Source organism: Gordionus sp. m RMFG-2023, chromosome 2 (genome assembly GCF_954871325.1).
Source record: "Gordionus sp. m RMFG-2023 chromosome 2, tfGorSpeb1-WG-v2, whole genome shotgun sequence".
NCBI classification, from domain to species: Eukaryota; Metazoa; Nematomorpha; class Gordioida; order Chordodea; family Parachordodidae; genus Gordionus; species Gordionus sp. m RMFG-2023.
Window position 1 is genome coordinate 59,686,261 of NC_088776.1, and position 20,648 is coordinate 59,706,908.

At 28.8% G+C, this 20,648-nt stretch overlaps 1 protein-coding gene across 1 annotated transcript; it reads left to right on the forward strand.

Moving 5' to 3' along the window:
• The first annotated feature begins 12,023 nt into the window (after window positions 1-12,023).
• On the forward strand, window positions 12,024-20,614 carry LOC135923605 (serine/threonine-protein kinase pakD-like). Its single transcript, XM_065458450.1, has 5 exons — window positions 12,024-12,148; window positions 13,046-13,151; window positions 13,289-15,208; window positions 15,349-15,700; window positions 20,153-20,614. Exons 2-5 carry the CDS (start codon window positions 13,087-13,089, stop codon window positions 20,363-20,365), a joined length of 2,550 nt encoding a protein of 849 aa, XP_065314522.1. The 5' UTR covers window positions 12,024-12,148; window positions 13,046-13,086; the 3' UTR covers window positions 20,366-20,614.
• Window positions 20,615-20,648: the final 34 nt, after the last annotated feature.

Here is a 20,648-nt window from a genome sequence, read left to right on the forward strand (position 1 = left end):
AAAAATTTAAATGTTTTAATTATTTTGTTTAGTTTCCTCTATAAAATAATTTTGTTCTATTTATATTTCCAGACTGACTTATACTCTTGCAGTAAATCAGAAATTATTCACAATCCGAAAGGGAAAAAAAGGAAAACAAATACTAAAATTGATAATTTTTTAAAATAAAATAAGGCTTGAAATTAATATTATATACTACTCAAGCTGATTTGTATTGATACACATTTTAAATAAATTATAATCTTTATTCTAAGTATTATTATATATTAATGATAGCGACTGATTCAATAACGCTACTCAAAAGCAATGATTATTTTTTGTATAGAACCCAACATCAATACTCAGTGAGTTTAATTTTGCTTCAAAATTTAAATAATGGGTATGAAACATAGCGTCTACATGGCGGGGAGGTGGGTAGGAACAGTTTACATCCATTTTTACTTGAGGGGACTGGGTAAGGGTAGGCGCTTTAAGGGGGGTATGATAAATTTATTGAGGGGTATCTATTAAATTTTTAGATGAAATAGGACAAAATATATTGCTGTAAAAATTAATACTTTTATTATAGACCTATTAAAATACAATGATGTTACTGAACTTCGACCAAATCTATATATTGCACACAATCATAAACATTATTTTCCAAATAAAACAATTTTTGGATCAGTTTCTACTATCATTTTAAAAGTAACAAATGGTTAGAGATTCTACCAGTAAACTCATATTCATGCCAAGCAATATACTATAATTATTTTTTGGGTAAAATATTTTTTAAATTTGTGAAAAATTTTCAAAACTTTTTTGGATATAAGGCTTTGTCAAATAATTTGTTTTAAAAAGATTTGAATTCATTAAAAAAGAATATGTTGGATATAGGTTTTAAAAAGGTACATGGGAATCCTTAGATTTTTTTTAATGATTTTTATTTTTAAAAAAAGGGTTTTTTGATAAAATTTAAAAAAAAATTATGTTGTATCTGTCGATTTGTTATTGATATTTATGGAGGTTTTTAAAAATATATTTTTTTAATAGAAAAGGGGGGACTTTTAATTCTCTTGGTTTAATTTTAAAACATTCTTTTATATAATATGAAATTCATAAAAAATGAGATATGGATGAATGGGGTATACAAATAAATAAATATAAATAGGAACATATGAAAGAGGTTTTGATAATTTTCATAAAACATTAAGATTTATCCAATGTCATATAATAATATCAGGAATGACGATGCATTTATAATAATGCATTTTAAAGCGTCGTTGTAATCAGCTGGCCCCGCCACCCATTTGGTATTTATTCACATTCACATGTTAAAAATTACTATTAAATTGATAACTTGCTTCCTTAATTATCTCGATGGATATTTCTTTAATAAAGTTTGTGTCAGAAATAGGAATAAATTGGCCTATTGTTTAAATTTTTTTAATAATGACATGGGCAATCAAAATGGCGTCCCCTACTGTTTTGATTGATGTAGACTTTTAATGAATGCATCGTCAGTCTAGGTATTATTATATGTCTTTTTTATAATCGATGAGCAGGTATTCCTATCCATATTACCTTCTATTTAGTATTATGTATTGGTGGAGGAAAGGGGTTTAGGGAGTGAAGTAGGTTAGCTAAAAATGATATAAAACGGTCAAATTTCTTAATATGAATACTCCACTATTGGAACAACATCTAAATGAGTTATATATAATTTACCTATTTTTAGTGTTGTTAAATAGCTCGTTTTCAACCGATTTTTAAAAATGCCTATCTCAAATTTCATCCAGAATAGTATTATGCAAGCGTGAAAATTTTGCTTATAGGGAACAAAGATCTAGACATATTCGAAATCTCGAGGCTTAGGCAATATTTTTCTGGCTAAAATTTTGAGCAAAACGAGCCGTTTAACAACACTACCTACTTTATATTTTTATTAAAAATTATTTCATTCGCTTCAATTATTTATTATTTTTGATTATATGATAACACAAATATTTATATATCTTAAATCATTCTTTAGGCGAGTTTTTTTTAAATTTAAAATAATTTTACGGGAAATGTATTCCAGCGTTTAGAATACCCGCATTAGGAATTGTAGATAATTTTGTTTTTAACTTTATAATCAATTATAATTTATGTGAAAAATTTATGGAAAAACTAATATAAGTTTATGGTATAATTGTCTGAAATTCATAGGGTAGGTATTAAAAATATAATGGAATACATTTCTGGTAAAATCAGATTTTTAAATTTGAAAAAAACGCACTCAAAAAATGATTTTAAGTTGAAAAAATAACACATATACTGTAAAAATTTATGAGTAAGTAGGTAAAAGAAATATTAGTATATTTTAAAAAAAATGTAAAAAGAATCCCCAAAGAGATTCTTTGGCAAAAGTAAAACCTATCGTTGTGACCTCCACTATTATGTTTATATTTCCCTCCCCCCTAGTGATTTTTATTAAATTCATTACCCTATGGTAATGGGGGTGAGGGGAAAAAAATTACGTTGTTTAGACTTGAATATCCATTTTTCTTAGGACTCCTCGTGGAATAACGCCTGTGCGATAAGTCGACGCAAGTATAGTATCGTACAAGGGGGCAGGCATTTTTAACATAATATTAGCATAATATCATCTGATTTTTAGGAACTATTACTGAAAAGACATGCTTCCAGGGCAGAAGGTGTTTTCGGGGTTGACTATCGCAGATATATTTGCCATGGCAAAAGTGATGGCCTTTGTTGTGTATGATTTGGTTACAATTGATGCAAATAGAAGAAGTTGCACCTATCATAGTTCGGTGAAGATTCTATGTTGTTCCGTCATGATAATAACTCCGAGCCTTTAAAGATAAATGAATTAAGATTATTGTCAAGTGGACCTTTTTAAAAGAGATAATAAACAGAATGAGCAGCAAGAGAGCAACTAATTATTTTTATGAATTTTGTCCTAAAGTGGGATGGAGAACTGTTTTTCTCACAGTTGTCTAGGGCAACAAATTTTCGTGGTAAGATTGGATGCGATGAAGACGGATATCGTTATTGACAAGGAAGAGCGGGGATCTGTTCTTTTTATACTTGCTGGGAAACTAGAAACCAAGCTAGATTGTATAGAATGAGGATTCTACTAGGGCCATAATTTTAAGGTAGAAAAGCTAAGAGATCCTCATATTTAAAATTGGTGAGGATTTCATTTTAAAAAGTTTTATCAGTAGGTTGAAATTGGTTTAACCATTGTTTAAAGAGTATCAAGAGTTCCTACTTCTCTTATGAAAGCACCTAGGTGGTAAATTAGATTATTGGCATCACTTAGAATAGATTGGGGTGTAAAACTTATGTGCCTACCTGGCTACAACAAATCCGGTGTAAATATTCCCGTGTAAACCCCAGGCGGTACCCTCTTTTTTCCCCCCGAAGTTTATTCAAGTGGGGGAGGATTGTCATGTTTACAACTTATTTAAGTAATTTTTACCATGATTTTTTTTTGTTATCAAAATTAACTAGCCTTACAAAATTTGAAAGTGATTAACAAATGTTCACTTTCACCTTTTGTAGAGCAAAGGCTGTATTGTATATAAACACATTTATTACTACATTGAAATTTGTGAGTATATGACACCGCATTGGTTGTTTAAAAAGAACACATAACAAACCAACCAGGTTTTCGATGATACGATTGGATAAAAAAATATTAGCACATACAATTAATGAAAAACATATAAAAGGACGGAATTATTGGTGGATGATGATGTTTTTTTATTTTAATTATTTTTTGTAAACTTTGATTTTATAAATAATATTAATTTTCTTATATATTAAGCCTGTCTGTCAATAACAAATTTAAAGAGCAAAAAATAATTGCAACGATTGCGAAAAAAATTGAGAATCGAGGAGAATATAAGAACTCTTAGCAAGCCAAGCAATTCGTGTTGTTAAACCGCCCAATTTGAGCCGATTTTTTAAAACGGCTAACTCAACATTATAGCCTGAAAAATATTGCTAAAACATCTAGATTTGGCCAATAGATGCTCAATCTTATGTAAAATATTGAGTTACCCGTTTTTAAAAAATGACTCAAATTTATCGGTTTTACAACAAGTATGAATAAGTGAGTTTGAAAGACCCTGCACCATAGTGTTGTTACACGGCTAATTTTGAGCTGATATTTAAAAAGACGGCTAAGTCAATATTTTAACCAAAGAAATATTGCCGAAGGCTCCAGATTTTGCTAATAGATGTCTAGACCTTTGTGCCATTTATGAGCAAAATCTTCAGGCTTGAGTAATATTTTTCTGGATAAAATATTGAGTTGGCCATTTTTAAAAATCGGCTCAAATTGAGCCGTTAAACAACAAGTAAGAATATGTAAGGATCAGCTTTGTAAAGTATAAATGTTTAAATTTATGCATAAATAATTACTGATCCTTTATTGTCGCAATTAGACCATACAATATAATCCAAAAATACAATTACGATAAAATAATCAAAATTATGAAATCATATTAAAAAAAAATTAAAAGTTAAAAAAAAATAATTAATGAACCCAAATCTCCAAAAACCTTAAAGACTTTCTTCTAAAAAAATTAAAATTTGTATAGTCTATTCTATAATATAATTCATATATTCTCCAAATTTATTTAGCATATAAAATTCATAATATTCAAATTAATCATATAAATGAATTTAAAGTATACCCAAGTGATTACCCCAGAATATAGATTTGGGGAATTCTATCAAAGGCTATGTGCTTTTAATTTTAGGCTTTGTGCCTACTTAGACTGGGTAAAGCTACTCACATAATCTTAGTCCTAAGCTAGCCGCCGCATCAAATCTTATGACGGCCCTCGTCCCCTCTACGTCCCTTACTCTCAATGACAAGGAAAGGGAAATAGGAAGTGAGAGGATAATAAGAGGAAGATGAAGAAGTTAGAACATAACAGACATCTTAAATGATATTCCATTTTGTAACACAGAATTTGATTGTATATCTTAACAACTAATGGTCTATAATAATTTGTATATCAATAAATGAACGAGTTAAACCTTTATATTCTTAACATAAAATAATTGTTAATAAAGAATAAAATATTTTTATATGCTATTTAATTGTTAATGCCCGTGATTTTTTTTAAAAATTAAACCCTACTTTCAATTTTAAATTTTTACTATAAAAGGAATTGTAATTATGTAATTATATTTTTTTTTCCAGAAAACCACGATTACATATAATTGTTAGTTAACCAGGAATTAATTACAATTTTTGGGTAGTAATGCCCATCCCTTTTGCAATCTATCTATGAAGTTTTATAAAATATATATTAACTACATATAAAAATTTTTTAATTTATTTATAAAATACAAAAAATACTTTTATAGAAATTAGGTGATAAAAAGGCCATAAAATAAAAAAAATGATAGGTTACGCTTTGAATATAATATAATATAAATTTTTTTTTAAAACACAATATTAGCTAATGTGCCATCTCTATATATTACGGAATTTTTTTTTTGCAATTTTAATTTAATTGTTTGTTAGCCTTTCTTTCTATTATTGAGTGATAATTATTTATATGGAGGAAGATCTAAATTTATCAATTTTATATTGATTTTTTTTATGTAAAATAAAAATATTTGACTTTATTTTATTGAAACTAAACGACATTATAACATATGTCTATTATTTTGAGTCATTATAAAGATTAATTTCTATATTTAAATAAATTTGGGCCGAGATGGGTAGGTAAGTTCGGGCCGGGCCGGCAAAACTTAAAAAAATTTCGGGCAGGGCCAGGTTTGAAAGGCCCGATGCTAATTTAAGGCACATCCTATTTAATTTGACAAATAAAAAATTAACTTTTGTAGAATATGTTATTCCAAGTAGTAATCTACATCGGACCTAATTTTTCAAGTACTTCCCGGCCAATTTAAATATAATTTAATTCATTTTTATAATTACTCATAATATATGGCGTCTAGTATATCTATAAATAAAATTAAAAAATTCAACATAAAATTGATAAATTATAGATATATTTTAAAAAAAATTTATAGGCCCGACCCGAACCGGCCCGAATACCCAGTTTTTTTTGCGTATCTCTAATTCCAAAAGCACGTGTTAAAATACCTATCCTATAAATTTTTTAAACACAATTTTCTAAGAATATTATAAAAAATTGCCTGATTATGGACACTGCCGGTAAAAGTAATATAAACAGTTTGAATAACTCTTCCCCATCATTAGACTCTACGATTGTGTTTGGCCAATACTTTTTCGAAAATATTTTATATCCATTTGCTTTTTAACAAAAAAAAAACGACTTTTAATTCGATTCTAATAACAAATTTTTTAAATATAAGTTTCGAAAAAGACATTTCCGGTGTTAAAAGCTATTAGACTATCTAATAATACATATTAATGGGTTATGCATTAGATGATTAGTAGAAATAATTTAGATGTGAATTTTTTTCTTCTTCCTGGTCACGTGATCGTTCCGTTTTCGCCTTAGGGTTTTGATATTTAAGTATAATCTAACGTGCGAAGAGGATCTAATTGACAGCTCCATAACCTTGGGTGGGCTATGAGCTATCCCCAAAAACAAGGAGATCCAAATTTTGCCCCACTGTAATGTAACTTTGTATTTATATTTATGTATCTATTTTTTTCATTGATATAAACACCTATATTTAAAATTTAGCACCAAAATAAATTTAAATTTAAATTTAAAACCCTGTATGGAACCTTATTTCATTTTTTTAAATATAAGATTCGACCGGATCTGAAAACGTAGTTTTTTGAAGTTCTCCTGCCGGAAGTCGCTGAAAAAGAATTTCGAGAGAGGTCCGCCTTTAAAATTATAGAAATTTTATCCTAAGATATTTTTACAAGAGTATCTTCGTTGAGGGATACTTTCATAATAAAATTCTCAATGATATATTCCTTTTCTCTTCTTTTTTGTATTCTAGATCTTTCTATGCTTCTTTTTTTAAGGCTAAAACATATTTCATCTTGGCAAGACGCTCCTAACAACTCATTCGGTGAGGCTAATATTAAACAATTTCCAACCCATGGATAATCACGTGACCTGTCAGATGTGACAAGTTTCATTTAAATCTTATCTTGAAATCATAGTAGCGCGATAGCGGTTTAGCAGCTGACGGTTTTTTTAAAATCTTTTTATGAGATCAATTTTTTTGTTATCAAAATCATTATTTCTTTATATTATTATTATGAATTGAATTAAAAGTAAAATTAATATTAATGAGATTTTAAAAATAGAATCAGCTGTTAAATCGCCATCGCAATTGCGCCACTGAATTCAAGGTTAACCCTAACCCATATCATCTTAAAACTATTGCTTATTAACTCAAAATATATTTCATCCAATTAAAAAATTTCCATTTAAGTCGTAGATTCTTTGAGACGCGTTTTATGGTAAGCGGAAAATGATTAACTGAAAAAATAAATCCCCAATATTAATTCTTAGAAATTAATTTCCCCGGAATTGATTTTTCTTAAAATTTTTAAACATTTTTTTCGAGGATTTATAAGGGAATTTTTTCTCCTATTTTTATATTATTTTGTAATTTTTAATATCTTAATAAAATGGGGATTATTTTTTCGGATAATTATTTTCCTAGATTCGTTTTATATTATCTATTTATATATCCCAGTGACCTTTATTTGCGGGGTTTTAAGTAGATAACTTTAATCATTTATAAGAACGCGTTTTTCGAATTTTGAAAGACCCCTAGAATAGATTTCCTGCCCTGTGTCAAAAATAAACAAATTTGACCATGTTTGTTTATTTATTTTAACGTTTATATTTTTTTATAAAAATCTTTAATCAATTTTTGAGCGCCATCTTTTAAAAATTTTTTAAAAAATTGATTATACCGGAAACGTATTATTCGCGCATGCGTAGAATACTTGTTCTATGATTTTTAGTAAATTTTTATTCTTAAACCTTTGAAATAATGCAAAAGTTTTAGATATAAGTGCTTCTAAATACAAGTTATTAATCACTTAAGATTCAATGATAAAAAAAATGTCTGATTCATATGGTAAGATAATTTCAATGACATATAATAAAACCTAGACCTACGATGCATTCATAATAATGCATTTGAAAGGGCCGTTGAATGCAAATCAGCTGGCCCCGCCATTTTGGTAACCCATATAGTTAATTATTCTCATGTTAAAAACTACTATAAAATTGATAACTTGTTTCCTTATTAATCTCGATGATCAGGCTATTCTTTGATAAAGTTTAAGTCAGATATAGGAATAAATTGGCCTCTCGTTATAAAATTTTTGATAATGATATGGGTAATCAAAATGACGTCCCCATCTGTTTTCATTGATGTACAATTTTAATCAATGCATCGTCAGTCCAGGTATTTTTATATGTCATTGGGATTCAAAGTTGAAAAAAAAAACATATTGAACGGAGAAAAAACTCATGGAAGCTTACATAATATATAAAAATTTGTAAAAATTAAGAGATTGTCTAAAATTTACTGGGTATAGACACTTTAAAGATCATGATAATCAAAAAGAAATAATCATTTATTCATATTTTTTTATCAGAGACTTGCTGAAGTAACATTTGCACCACCCGGCCCGTATTTTTTTCCATAAATTTTTTTCGGCCCGGCTCGGATTTTTTAAAAATATATTATATTTATTTTTGATTTTTGTTAATAATGGCGATTTCAAATATTTGGTTTTAAAATATACGGCCCTGTCAGGACCGGCTATTTTTTTTAAAAAAATTTTCAGGCCCGAACCGGTTATATTTAAAATTATTAAAATACGGTTCGGCCCCGTGCCGGGCTTAGGGCTGGGGTCTGCAGGTTTCTGTTTTTATTTTTCTTTCGTTCTTTTATAGACTCTTGTTTGATGTTGATAACATTCTTCCTGATGAAAGGCGATGTCGTGCTGGTAAGACCAGATTTCTAACTGTTAATCCTAAAGAGAGTTGAGGTTAAAAAAAAAATCTTTTTTTTTTAAATTATTCCATCATGATTTTTAATAAATATAATAATAACAATAATAATATTAGAGTGCTGGAGATCGCAGTCCGGAGGACCATATCATATTATATCAAAAGGAATGCGGGTTTAAATAGCTATAACATCGATTGACGTAAAATATTACTTGTATGTCAACTCTGTCTCTAGATTTCTAATATTTATCAGTACATACTTTGAATATAATATGTCACTGTCAATATCGAATTAAAAATTTTTAATGCCTATAGTTTATCATCAGTGTGAGTTTTAATATCCACGATAATAAATTTTATGGTTTCTGTCTTGTTTGTCATAATTGAGGACTCGGGGCACGTTCGGACAGAGGCACGTTGGGCTATTTATGTCAATCAAAATGTTCGATTCTATAAATTGTGGGCCATTATATAGTTAAAGGGCCTGAAATAAAATAAGTTATGAAGAAACGAAAATTAGCTCGGCGAATAGCTTGTGTGATTTATTGCGAAATATACGAGATAAAATAAAATCCGAATATGTTGCCGAATTTAGGCTATGCTATAAATATATAATATAAATATGTTTAAAGTAAAAAAAATAGAAATATTTAAAAATTCTTTCGAAACAGTCCTGTAGGGTCAGACCGTCAATCCGGCTGACAACCGGTCAAACATAAATATAATATAGGTTTGGCCCAGTTTACCCGATAAAATATTAGTGTTATATTACCTTTCATATTCTTATATTTTTTTTTTACATGACTGAATAATATAACCGTTCACAAATATATTCCATATTCATGTCATTTTTCGTAATTAATAAGTTATTCCACCATTATTTATATTTAAAATTTAATGAATATTTTATTTCGAGTTTGTGGGTTTTTTTTTAATATATGAATTTGAAAAAATTCCAGAGCCGCGAGCTTAACGGGACCACGATCAGGGACGTAGACCTAAAAAAAGGTCATCAGACTACGGGTGAGCTAGGGCCGCCAAAAATGATATAGCCGATCTCCAAGTTAGTTATCAACCGGTTGAGTCATTCGGCGAGATTGTTTACGTTAGTATTTAGAGATTGATTGTATAAAGCGAGTCCGGGTTATTGTTTTTTAAGAGTTTTTTTTTGTAGTTCATAAGGGTATATATAACCAGAATTTTTCGAAGGAAGAGGGTGCTTTTGGGTGGCTGACATATTTGTTGGGACCCAATGTTTACTATTCATTTTTTGAGAAAAATAATTTTGTGTTTTTACACTTATTTCATTTCTTTTAAGATGCCCAGGAGAGAAAAACGGAGGTGGGGAAATATAGGTGGTATAATTATTATTAGACTTGAAAATTTGCACATGAGGAAATTCTTCTACCCCCCCCCCCCCCCGTCTCCTGGCTATATTTATGCTGTAGCTTTACAAAAAGATTGGATAATTATCAACAACAAAAAAATGGCACATTGTACCCTATTCTTCCAAAAATTTTCTCAGCTTTCTTTCCAATCGAATAGCTGACATGTTTGATATTCGCAAATTTATTTTGCACAAAGATATTTTCGGAACAACCAGCTGAATGGACCATATGAGACGGGACGTTTTGTTTTATTCCACTAAAAAAAAAATACAAAGTGAAAAAATTTCACCATAAAATTCATGATAAATATAATAGTGTGGTTAAGCCAAGATTTTCCTAACTCACTCCCCCCCCCATCCAAATTTGGCTCAGTATTCCATTTATTTTTTTTCCTCTAGGGATTCAGTCGAGCTTACTTTTCTTTTAAAACAATATTTACTAGTTTTTTAAACGACTTTCCTTGAAAAAAAAAATTAAATTATTTTGCGTTTTTTTTTTCTTGTCCAGGACGCCAATGGAGTGAATCATCATCATGATGAGAGTAAAACATCTTGGGTCATGATCGGACGATGATCCTGATTTCGAATACGGATACTACGTTACTATCCGAATAAGATACAACCGGACCATTGACCTTTATAAATATGTTAAGTGGCCACTGCCAGACACATTCAATTTTCTTTCTCATTCTTTTTTACTTTTCTCCATTTCTTTCATTTTAAAAACGATTTTTTTTTTTTATGATAGTTTTTTTTTTTCGAAATAGGGTTAACTAACTATGTAAACGTTTACATTTTTTTTTTTTCAATAAAACTTGGTGAGATATTCAGATAGAATTTAGAAGGATTAATTTGGAGAATATTTTTCAATATTTATATTTTGTATAAATAATTAAATGTTTATATGGAATAAATAAAAACAAATAATAAGAAAAAAAGATGGAGGATAAGAAGATAAATAGATTCCAAAATGATAACCGGTTTTTGAAATCGATCCTAAATATCTTTCATCTTATTCTCTTTATTTAACTTTAGGTCATTTATCTTTTCTTGCCGTCTTTCTTTTTATATTTGTATTTCATTTTTCTATTTCACGCATTCTTTACTTTATTTCATTTATTAGGGGATTTTCTTTTATATACCTTATTTAATTTTTTTTGTAACGTGGTAAATTTTGTAAAATCTTTAAATATAAAAAAAAAGAAATAAGTTAAATAGAATTAAGTAAGAAAATAGAAAACACGAACGAAAGAAAAGAATGTAAAGGGGGAACGAAACAATGAAGAAAACTGAGCGAGCATTGATTGGAAATTAAAATGGCTGATTTTGTTTTTTCGAAAAAATAAAATAAATATTATAAATAAAATAAAAATTGGATCACGTGACGAATGCCGGTATAAAATATCGAATCGTCCGCTAAATTAAAAAAATAAAAAATAAATATTATTTATTTTTTTTAATAAATACGAAAGTTTTGTTGATTTTTTTATATTTTATTTGTGATTTTATTTATTTATTATAATTTATGAAAATATAAATTTAATTTTTTTTTGATAAAAAATAAATAAATACTTTAATTTTAAAAATACATAATTTTTGGTAATTTATTACCTTTAATCTTATAGTAAATTTTTTTTTTAAAATTCTTTTTAACCATTCCACAATCTATGAACAGTTCCGTTGATTTATAAATTTAGCAATAATTCAAAAGTTCTATCATTATTGTTGTTTATTTTTGCATATCATTAATTTATTGGTAAACAAATCTATTAATAATAAATAAATAATGATGAAATAAATAACGGAATCCGGACTTTTAAAATAGGTAATTTCCTCATTTATCATTAACGCATTAATTTTTTGTGTTTTAAAAAAAAAAATAATGAAAAATTAAAAAAAAAACGCCATATTGAATTTTGACTAAGATGCATAATTATTTGGTTTGATTTTTGATTTGATCAATAATTAATAAATAATCGTATTGATGCTAAATTAAATTATTATTAATCATGAGAAATTTTATGTAAATAATTAGCGAATGTGATTCTTTATTCATGAACGTAAGTTTTAGTTATCAGAACCTATGTGCCCAAATTAATTTACTTTAACGAACATTGTTTTATTCAAATAATGGCTTCAAATCATTAATTAAATCAATTTTTTTAAATATGATTTTTAGGTTAATAAATCGATGATAGATAACGACATTTATTATTTTATAAATGGAAGCGTTAAATTTTTTTTTTATCTGGCAAATTACTAAAATAAATATTATTTATCACTAAAGCGCATGCGCTAAATATTAAGTATAGCATCAAATTTTTTTCGGAATTTTTTGGTTTACCTTAAAATATATGTGACATTTCCTTGTTTAAACCTCACTATTGAAATTTAGCTATCTAATGCTCACAATCTTAACTTATTGTGACTTGATATTTATTTTATTTATTACATTTGCTATTTTACAATTTAAAAAAATACTAAGAATGAAAGATTTTAAGAATTCCATTCTTCTTGGTCACCTCAGTCCCCACACGTTTTGAATAATTTTGTTACTATGTGATTTGGAATTTGTTGATTTACGATTTTTAACTGATTTGATTTTGTATAATTTATTTAGTCAAATTTAGAACAACTTGTTCTAATTCATTTAACTCCTTATCAAAATATTATATAAATAATTTGACATTTTAGTGATATAATTTTTTTTATCATATTACAGATAAATGAACATTTAGAAAATACATCTATTCAAACAAATTAATGGATGTAGTTGAAGTTATACCAAATGTCAATAAAGATCAAGAATGCTATTTAATTAACGAAAGGTATGAGATTAGGAATGAATTTTAAATTGAAACTTCAAATTAAAATAATAAATAATTGAATATATGGATAGAATAAATATACTAGAATTGTATTTAACAATATGATTTAGTAAATTTTATATATCAAATTATTTTAGACAACATGTTGATTCACCCACACCTTTCATAAAAATGCCAGGAGAGCCAACCGTTTATAATCACTTTGACAAACCAAATGAATTGAATGACTCACTAGATGAAAACAATGACAAAAATGATGAAAACAATGACAAAAATGATGACAATATTACTACATCCAATTCCAAGAGATTTTCCAAAAGGGTTGCAGCCATTAAGAGAAAGGATTTAAACGAGGATGAGTTATTCAAGATAGCCATGGGGGGATCCCGGTTCCAAAGGCATAATGCAATGAATAGCACCAATTGCATTAACTATAATAACACACACAAAAAACTCTGCTGTATTAGCAATGAAAGAATGGGTTCTACAAAACTATTAATATCTAACGCCAAATTGTCATCCACAATTCCAAATAAAACTTTCAGAAACTACTTAGATATGCCTGCCAATTGGTTGAACATAACGGGTTCCAATCATATTGATGAACACAAATTAAGTGTAGATACATTTCCCAAAGATGGGACAGATCCAGAACTAGAAGACACTTCTAATGATCTGAGTAAAATGGACCTTGCAGATCTCGCCAATGAAGTTGAACCTTTAGTTGATGCCCTCTATGCTGAGGAGGCTAAACTTGTTTTGCTAAAGAAACTTAAACTTAGCCAGAGGCAGAGTAAACTCCCTCCAAATTTTACTTCCTTCTTGGCAACTAATCAGATCCCTGGCATCCAAGATGTCAATAATAACCCCAAACCATTTTCTACTACTTCTATCTCATCAGTGGGTTCCTCCTTATCAAATAATGTTTCTCTCAATCTACCTTTCCCTTCTTCCTTACCTACATTCTCCATGAATAATATATTGACCCATTTTGATCCACTAAGCAAAACAAACTTCTCAACATCTAACCCCAATCAAGTTAACCAGATGAACAAAGAAGCCTTAAAGGCAGCAAGCAACATGATGATGATGATGCTAAACATATCTGGAGGTGCTAACCAGTCCCTTATTCCACCATGCCTTCCTACAACTCCTCACACTTTTAGCCACCCAACCCTTCACCAAAAATCATCTGTGGCCAGTGATAAAATGATTCCTATAAACAATCACAACTCCTCCCATAAAGTAACCCACTCGACTAGTTCTGCGGGTATGTCAACCATACCACTTAATACTAATAGTCAATACAAATCACAATCTAGCTCCAACTCAATCATCAGTAACATGACTAACCCAAGCAAAGACCAGCAGACTATCACTTCCAGTAATAGTCACTCTTTAACCAAAGAACAAGTGGCTTTGAACATCAAGCAACAACAAGCCGCTGCAAAGCTTGCCCTAAGAAAACAGCTTGAAAAAACATTGTTGCAGATTCCCCCACCAAAACCACCTGCCCCCCAACTTAGATTTGTACCCAATGGAGCAAATTACAACTTTTTCTTGTATCTTAGTGGGGTAGAGGCAGCTGCCCATTGCTTGTTAATTACCTTGGGTCGGAGGCAACATTCTCAAAAGAAGAATTTTTTAAATTCTCAAAATAACCCTGGCAGCCTTAGTTCACAAACAAACCCGCAAACTATAGTTGAACCAGTTAGGCTCATTCCTTTTGTGTATGCCAAGAGTGATCGAAAAATAGAACCATATATTTGTAGTCAATGCGGAACTGATTTTTCACCTCTGTGGCAAAATTTGGCCGATGATGCAGAGCTAAATGCTAAAGAAGAAAATGATGGCTTGGACTCAGAAAAGAGCCAAGGTACTACAAACACCACTTTGAATGGTGGCAGACATAATACCAAATTTAGACCTAAGAGGTGTAAGGTCCTTTGCGAGACTTGTTCTGCTTGCAATCAGAAAAAGAGCCTCAAGGCTGAGCATACCTCCCGGCTCAAGGCTGCTTTTATACAGGCTTTGCAACAAGAGCAAGAGATTGAGAGGTTCATGAACATTTTTGATTGTATCATTTTCTTGTCTTTTTTAATTTGATTTAGTAAAAATAAACTCCTAGTGGTCTATTTTTTTTTAGTTATTTTTAATATAATTAACCTAATGTTTTCAATCTACCCAATATTTATAGACTTATGCAACAACACCACAAAACCTTTGAAAAATCTCTATCCAATCTTTCTAGCTCTGCTACCCATCACACCTCTTCTAACTACCAATCCCAGCCTCAGTCTTATTCAACATCCATTTCCTATACCAAAACTAGCAAACATAACCAACCACATGATACCATTTCCCACAATAAGCTAACTCCTACTTCCAATGGTGGTTCTTCTAAGGCACAATTAGGGATAAACATGAACCTGGCTAAATTGACTGGGTCAGTCCTTCCTCTCTCATCCATGCCACAACACACGTTGCATCACAGAGGATCATCAAAGCAATATCAACCATCTACGACTTCCTTGGATAGGGGAATTGAGGTTTAAAATTTTTGCAATGATGCACTTATATATTTTTTTTTATACAGAATCAAAATAATTCAAAATTTTATAAATTTAATATACCAATCGATTGGGGAAATCTCATGCTTATGTAAAATTTCTTAATTAGAATTCTTCATTTCCAGCCCGAGTATAATTAAATTTTATTTTTTCAACAACCATTATCATCCTTTTTTTCTTGAATCTCCCATTTTCCAGATCAAAGATGAATTTTTAAAAACTCGTTTTAAATAAATCTAATTGATTTCAAAAAATAACGTACATAATTAAGAAAAATATTTCTGGTCTATTTCCAGAGATTAACTTAAGCATTTGTAATATACAATTAAAATTTTTGCTGAGTCTTGAGTTTAGTGTGTTACAAATTTGCCTAGTTTAGGAGAATAAATTTATAATCGTGGCTACGTAGATCCACAAATTTTTCATCAATCCTATATCACTAATAAACCGTTCCAATATTTATATTGATTTTTATTTACCATCTCTATCTTTGTATCACTGATATAAAAATATCATTATCTTCTATTTTAAAATACCAATTAACTACTTTCACGAATGATTTGTATATTTTTTTTTTATTCTCCAAAAGTTAATAATCTCATTTAAAATATTTGCCATGTATATAGTGAATAGTGAGTAGTGTTGTTAAACGGCTCGTTTTGAGCCGATTTTTAAAAACGGCTAACTCAATGTTTTAGCCAGAAAAATATTGCCTAAGCTTCAAGATTTCGATAATATATGTCTAGACCTTTGTTCATTCTATGGAGCAGAATATTCAGACTTGCTTAAGATTTCTGGTTTTTAAAAATCGGCTCAAAATGAGCCGTTTAACAACACTAATAGTGAGTATATTGTTGTTAAACATCTCCATTTAACCAATTTTTAAAAAGTGCTAAATCAAAATTTTTCCAAAACATTTTTACCGAAGGCCTCAAAATTTTACCAATAAAAGTCCGAACCCTTCTGCCATCTGGGAAAAATCAATATGCATGAATAATTTACTTTTGATCAAAATATTGGTCTTAACGTTTTCAAAAATTGGCTAAATCGATGGGTTTTTAAATAAATATCGGCACAGCCCTACTTGTTGGATAAGATCCTTATTTTGGTACAGATAATATAGCTAAAAAAAAATTGTAAAATTTTAAACTATTTTTTCTTCAAACATTACAAAAAAATAAATTGCATTTTAGTTCAATTATTTATAAGATAAAAATTATATCAATTTTATATACACATAAAATATCCAAAAGCGATAAAAAAAAATATCAAATCGCATTGGGTTCTTAAAAAAATATCTGCCCATCTGATATTTAATATCAACACAGCCCTATAAGCAACAACTCAACCAAGGGAATAAGTTATAAATCACAAAAAATTGGGAAATATTGCTTAAATCTCCGAATATTTAGATATTGTGAATATTTATTAAGTTCGCATAATATTATTTTAAGTTTAAAAAATAATTTTTTAAAGAGTTATTACAAAGAAAAAAAGGTTTTCAATAATAAACAAAATAGCCATTAGTATTAGTTGTATGTAAAAACATATATATCGAAATTATTTTCTAACAATCATTATATACGTAATTACACCTTAAATGAGAGTGATTATAGAATATAACTAGACCCTAGTGTTGTTAAACGGCTAAGTCATTATTTTAGCCAGAAAATTATTGCCTAAGCCTCGAGATTTCGCTAATAGATGTCCAAACCTTTGTTCCTTCTACAAACAAAATCTTCAGGCTTGCGTAATATTATTCTAGATGAAATATTGAGTTAGCCGTTCTTAAAAATCGGCTCAAAACGAGCCGTTTAACAACACTACTAAGGTACCCTTCAAGTTTTTTTGTAGACGTAGTTTTATAACTGAGAAAAGGTAAATTAAATTTTAGTCTTATCAACGGGACCTGAAATATTGGCCCATTAAAATTCATTAATTCTAAACATCCCTGAATGCGTCTGGGGTCTAAATCGAATTGTACACTGGTCTATTTTTTTGTTCGAGGCTTGCTCAATCATGTAAGAAAATTTTAACAGTAAATATTAATTGGCCAATTAAATCATTTATAAATCAATAAAAGATGTAATCGTTCGCCGCTAACCGAATTGGGCGGGTTAGGGGGGAGGGATCTTAATTGTGGAAAACTTTTTCTATAAAATAAAAAAAAATTTGTTAGAAATTTTGAAAAATTGGGAGTTAATTCAATTTTTTTTAAGTTAAATTTATGAAAATTCTAGAATTTTTTTTAAAAAAAAATCCCGTCTTAGATATAGTCATCTAAAAGTAGCTTTTTGGGAAAAATCTTGTTATAAAGTCAGGTTTTTAAAAAAAAAATTGTGATTCATGCTAAATTTCTACTCACGCTTAGAGCCATACAAAGTTACCCAAACCTGACTCAAATTTTTAGAATTTTTCACTATGTATATTAAAAATAAGTTGTAATTTCTTCCATACTTCCATTTGTATTTACTTTGGCCTTATATTCTTGAGTTCTAAACTTTTCATGGAAATGATTTTTGAATTTGGATCTATTCTATAAACAATTTTTATAAGTATAAAAATCTGAAAACTATTCAATTGAATAAGATTTAAATAAGACAAAAATTATTAAATGAAAATATTTCATAACTGTTATTTAACAGAATTAAGATGTTAGATTTTATGTTGTCGTAAGAATATAATATATATTTTATTTAACCTGTTGGAATATGATGTATGTAAATAAATAGAGATTTAACTAATCACAATCTCAGGAAATCGTTGATTTTGGGAAATGGAAATTACGTATTGAACAGGGTTGCAAAGTAAAAATTATTAGATTGTGGTAGATTTTTGTAAAAAAAAAAAATTTCGGCTTTGCCCCCAAACCCTTTTTTTTCCGGCCCCATATTGGGCTAGTAAAAATATGATTCATAGGGTTTAATAAATACTAATTATCGATTTATTTTTCATATATTTTATGAAAATATAGAGGAAGTTTTTTTAATGATTGCCATTTAAATTTATACAAATTAGGTATGACGGTTAATTATGTAAAATCCCGAATTTTATTGGTCATTAGATGAAACAATAAAATTAAGAACAGTGGAGGTCCAATAGAAAGAGGGAATTGATTTTGAATTTTTTTGGGCATAATACATGATATTATCAACGACCTTTATGGGTCTTAATTTTTTGACCAAACCCTACCCAGGCCCACAGTAAAAAAAATTTTTGGCCCAAGCCCGGCTCATATTTAATGTTAAAAAAAATTCCCTAACCCATAATAAGTTAATTTCCCAAGCCCATATACAAAAATATAATATTTTTTTTATTTAATGAAAATTAACAATATTTAAATAGATTTAGGCAATCATTTTGTTTACAATACTGAAATTTATTATTATTAAAAGAAAAAAAGGCAATATTTCATTAAATTAGCAATTGTTTTAAAAAATAATTTAAATTCAATAATTTTAGGCCCCAGCCAATTAAAAAATTTTTTTAAAACCCAGGCCAGCCTAGACCCGCTAGAAAATATGATATGATATTAGACCTATGCAGGCTGCGAGCCAGCCCTACACATGAATCTCTGGTTTTTTTTAAAAAAAATTTTTTAATTTGGTAGTTTTTGTGGTATATTTTAGAAATTTAAAAAATGTGGTAGTTGAGTTGTTTGTGTATTATCTCTACTCTTTTAAAAAAATTGTGGCCATCTACTGGTCAATGTCCCTGTAAATGAATTAGTGGAACGTGTTAGATGAAAAATGACATTTTGATTATACAATAGATTCTTGATAATATTTCTATTATTTAATTCCGGTTGGGCTGCCTCTTATAGCCCGACTCGAGTCCGAAAAAAGTTTTGATTGCTTGATTCGAGCATCTCGTGAAAGCTCTATTCACTTCCGGTAATTTTTTGGAAAAGCCCGCTATAGATAATTGTTCAAAATTTATTCGTACTCACGACATGATCAGATAGGTCACGAATAACTAGGAGACAAATTTAATAATATCACTGTATCATATGTCTTTAAAAAGACATACCGATAGTTCTTTAGCGGAAATTAATTAACAGCTGATCATATCAATCCTAATCTACATTTTTTATTATAGGTTATGAGGCCTTGCGTAAACTAAGCTAAATGAGCCTTATTTGACCTAATCAACACTTATATTTATTAAATTAAATATATATTTTTTATATAAAAAACCCTTATTTTCAAATGAAATATTAACATATTTCATTAAGATAAATTTTTGACTTATAAGTACTAAAAAAAACTTAAAATTATCTTACCATATCTATTAAATTTATTATTTGCTTCTAATCAAATATTATTCGAACTCGTTTAAAACGAATCCTTGAAATATTCGATTCGATTTTGCGCAGTTCAAGGATATAAATTTTAAATATATCTTAAAAAAAATTAATGTATGACTTTACAGGTTGGAAATCGTGAAAGCCAAGAAGAGCGGGAAAAGGCCCTACACTTTCTTTCCTCCGCGCTAGGCAAAGCTGTCATGGCCGCTTCCAATAATTTTACCAATCACCGCCCTAACCCGGATCCCCATCAACGCAAATATCTGCTCGATTTGATTCCCTCTTCGAGCAAACATCAAACTCAGCATTCCTCCGAGAGTTATTCCATAAGGAAATGAACAGATTTCCATGGACATTTATAATATACTATTTTAATTATTTGATACATACCCAGAGATTGTCAACTTATAATGTGGCATCATTGAAGATATAATGCTACACCTCCCTGACCCAAAGAATTATTTAATATTAGTCGTGAAATAAACTTGTATTTTCTAAGGTTGCTATAATACAACTAATGTAAATATTACATCCTGAAAATATTTTTTTTGTAAATTTTTTCTTTGACTCGGAATTATTTATTTTATCTTTTTTTTAAAAAAAAATTGTATTATAAATAAA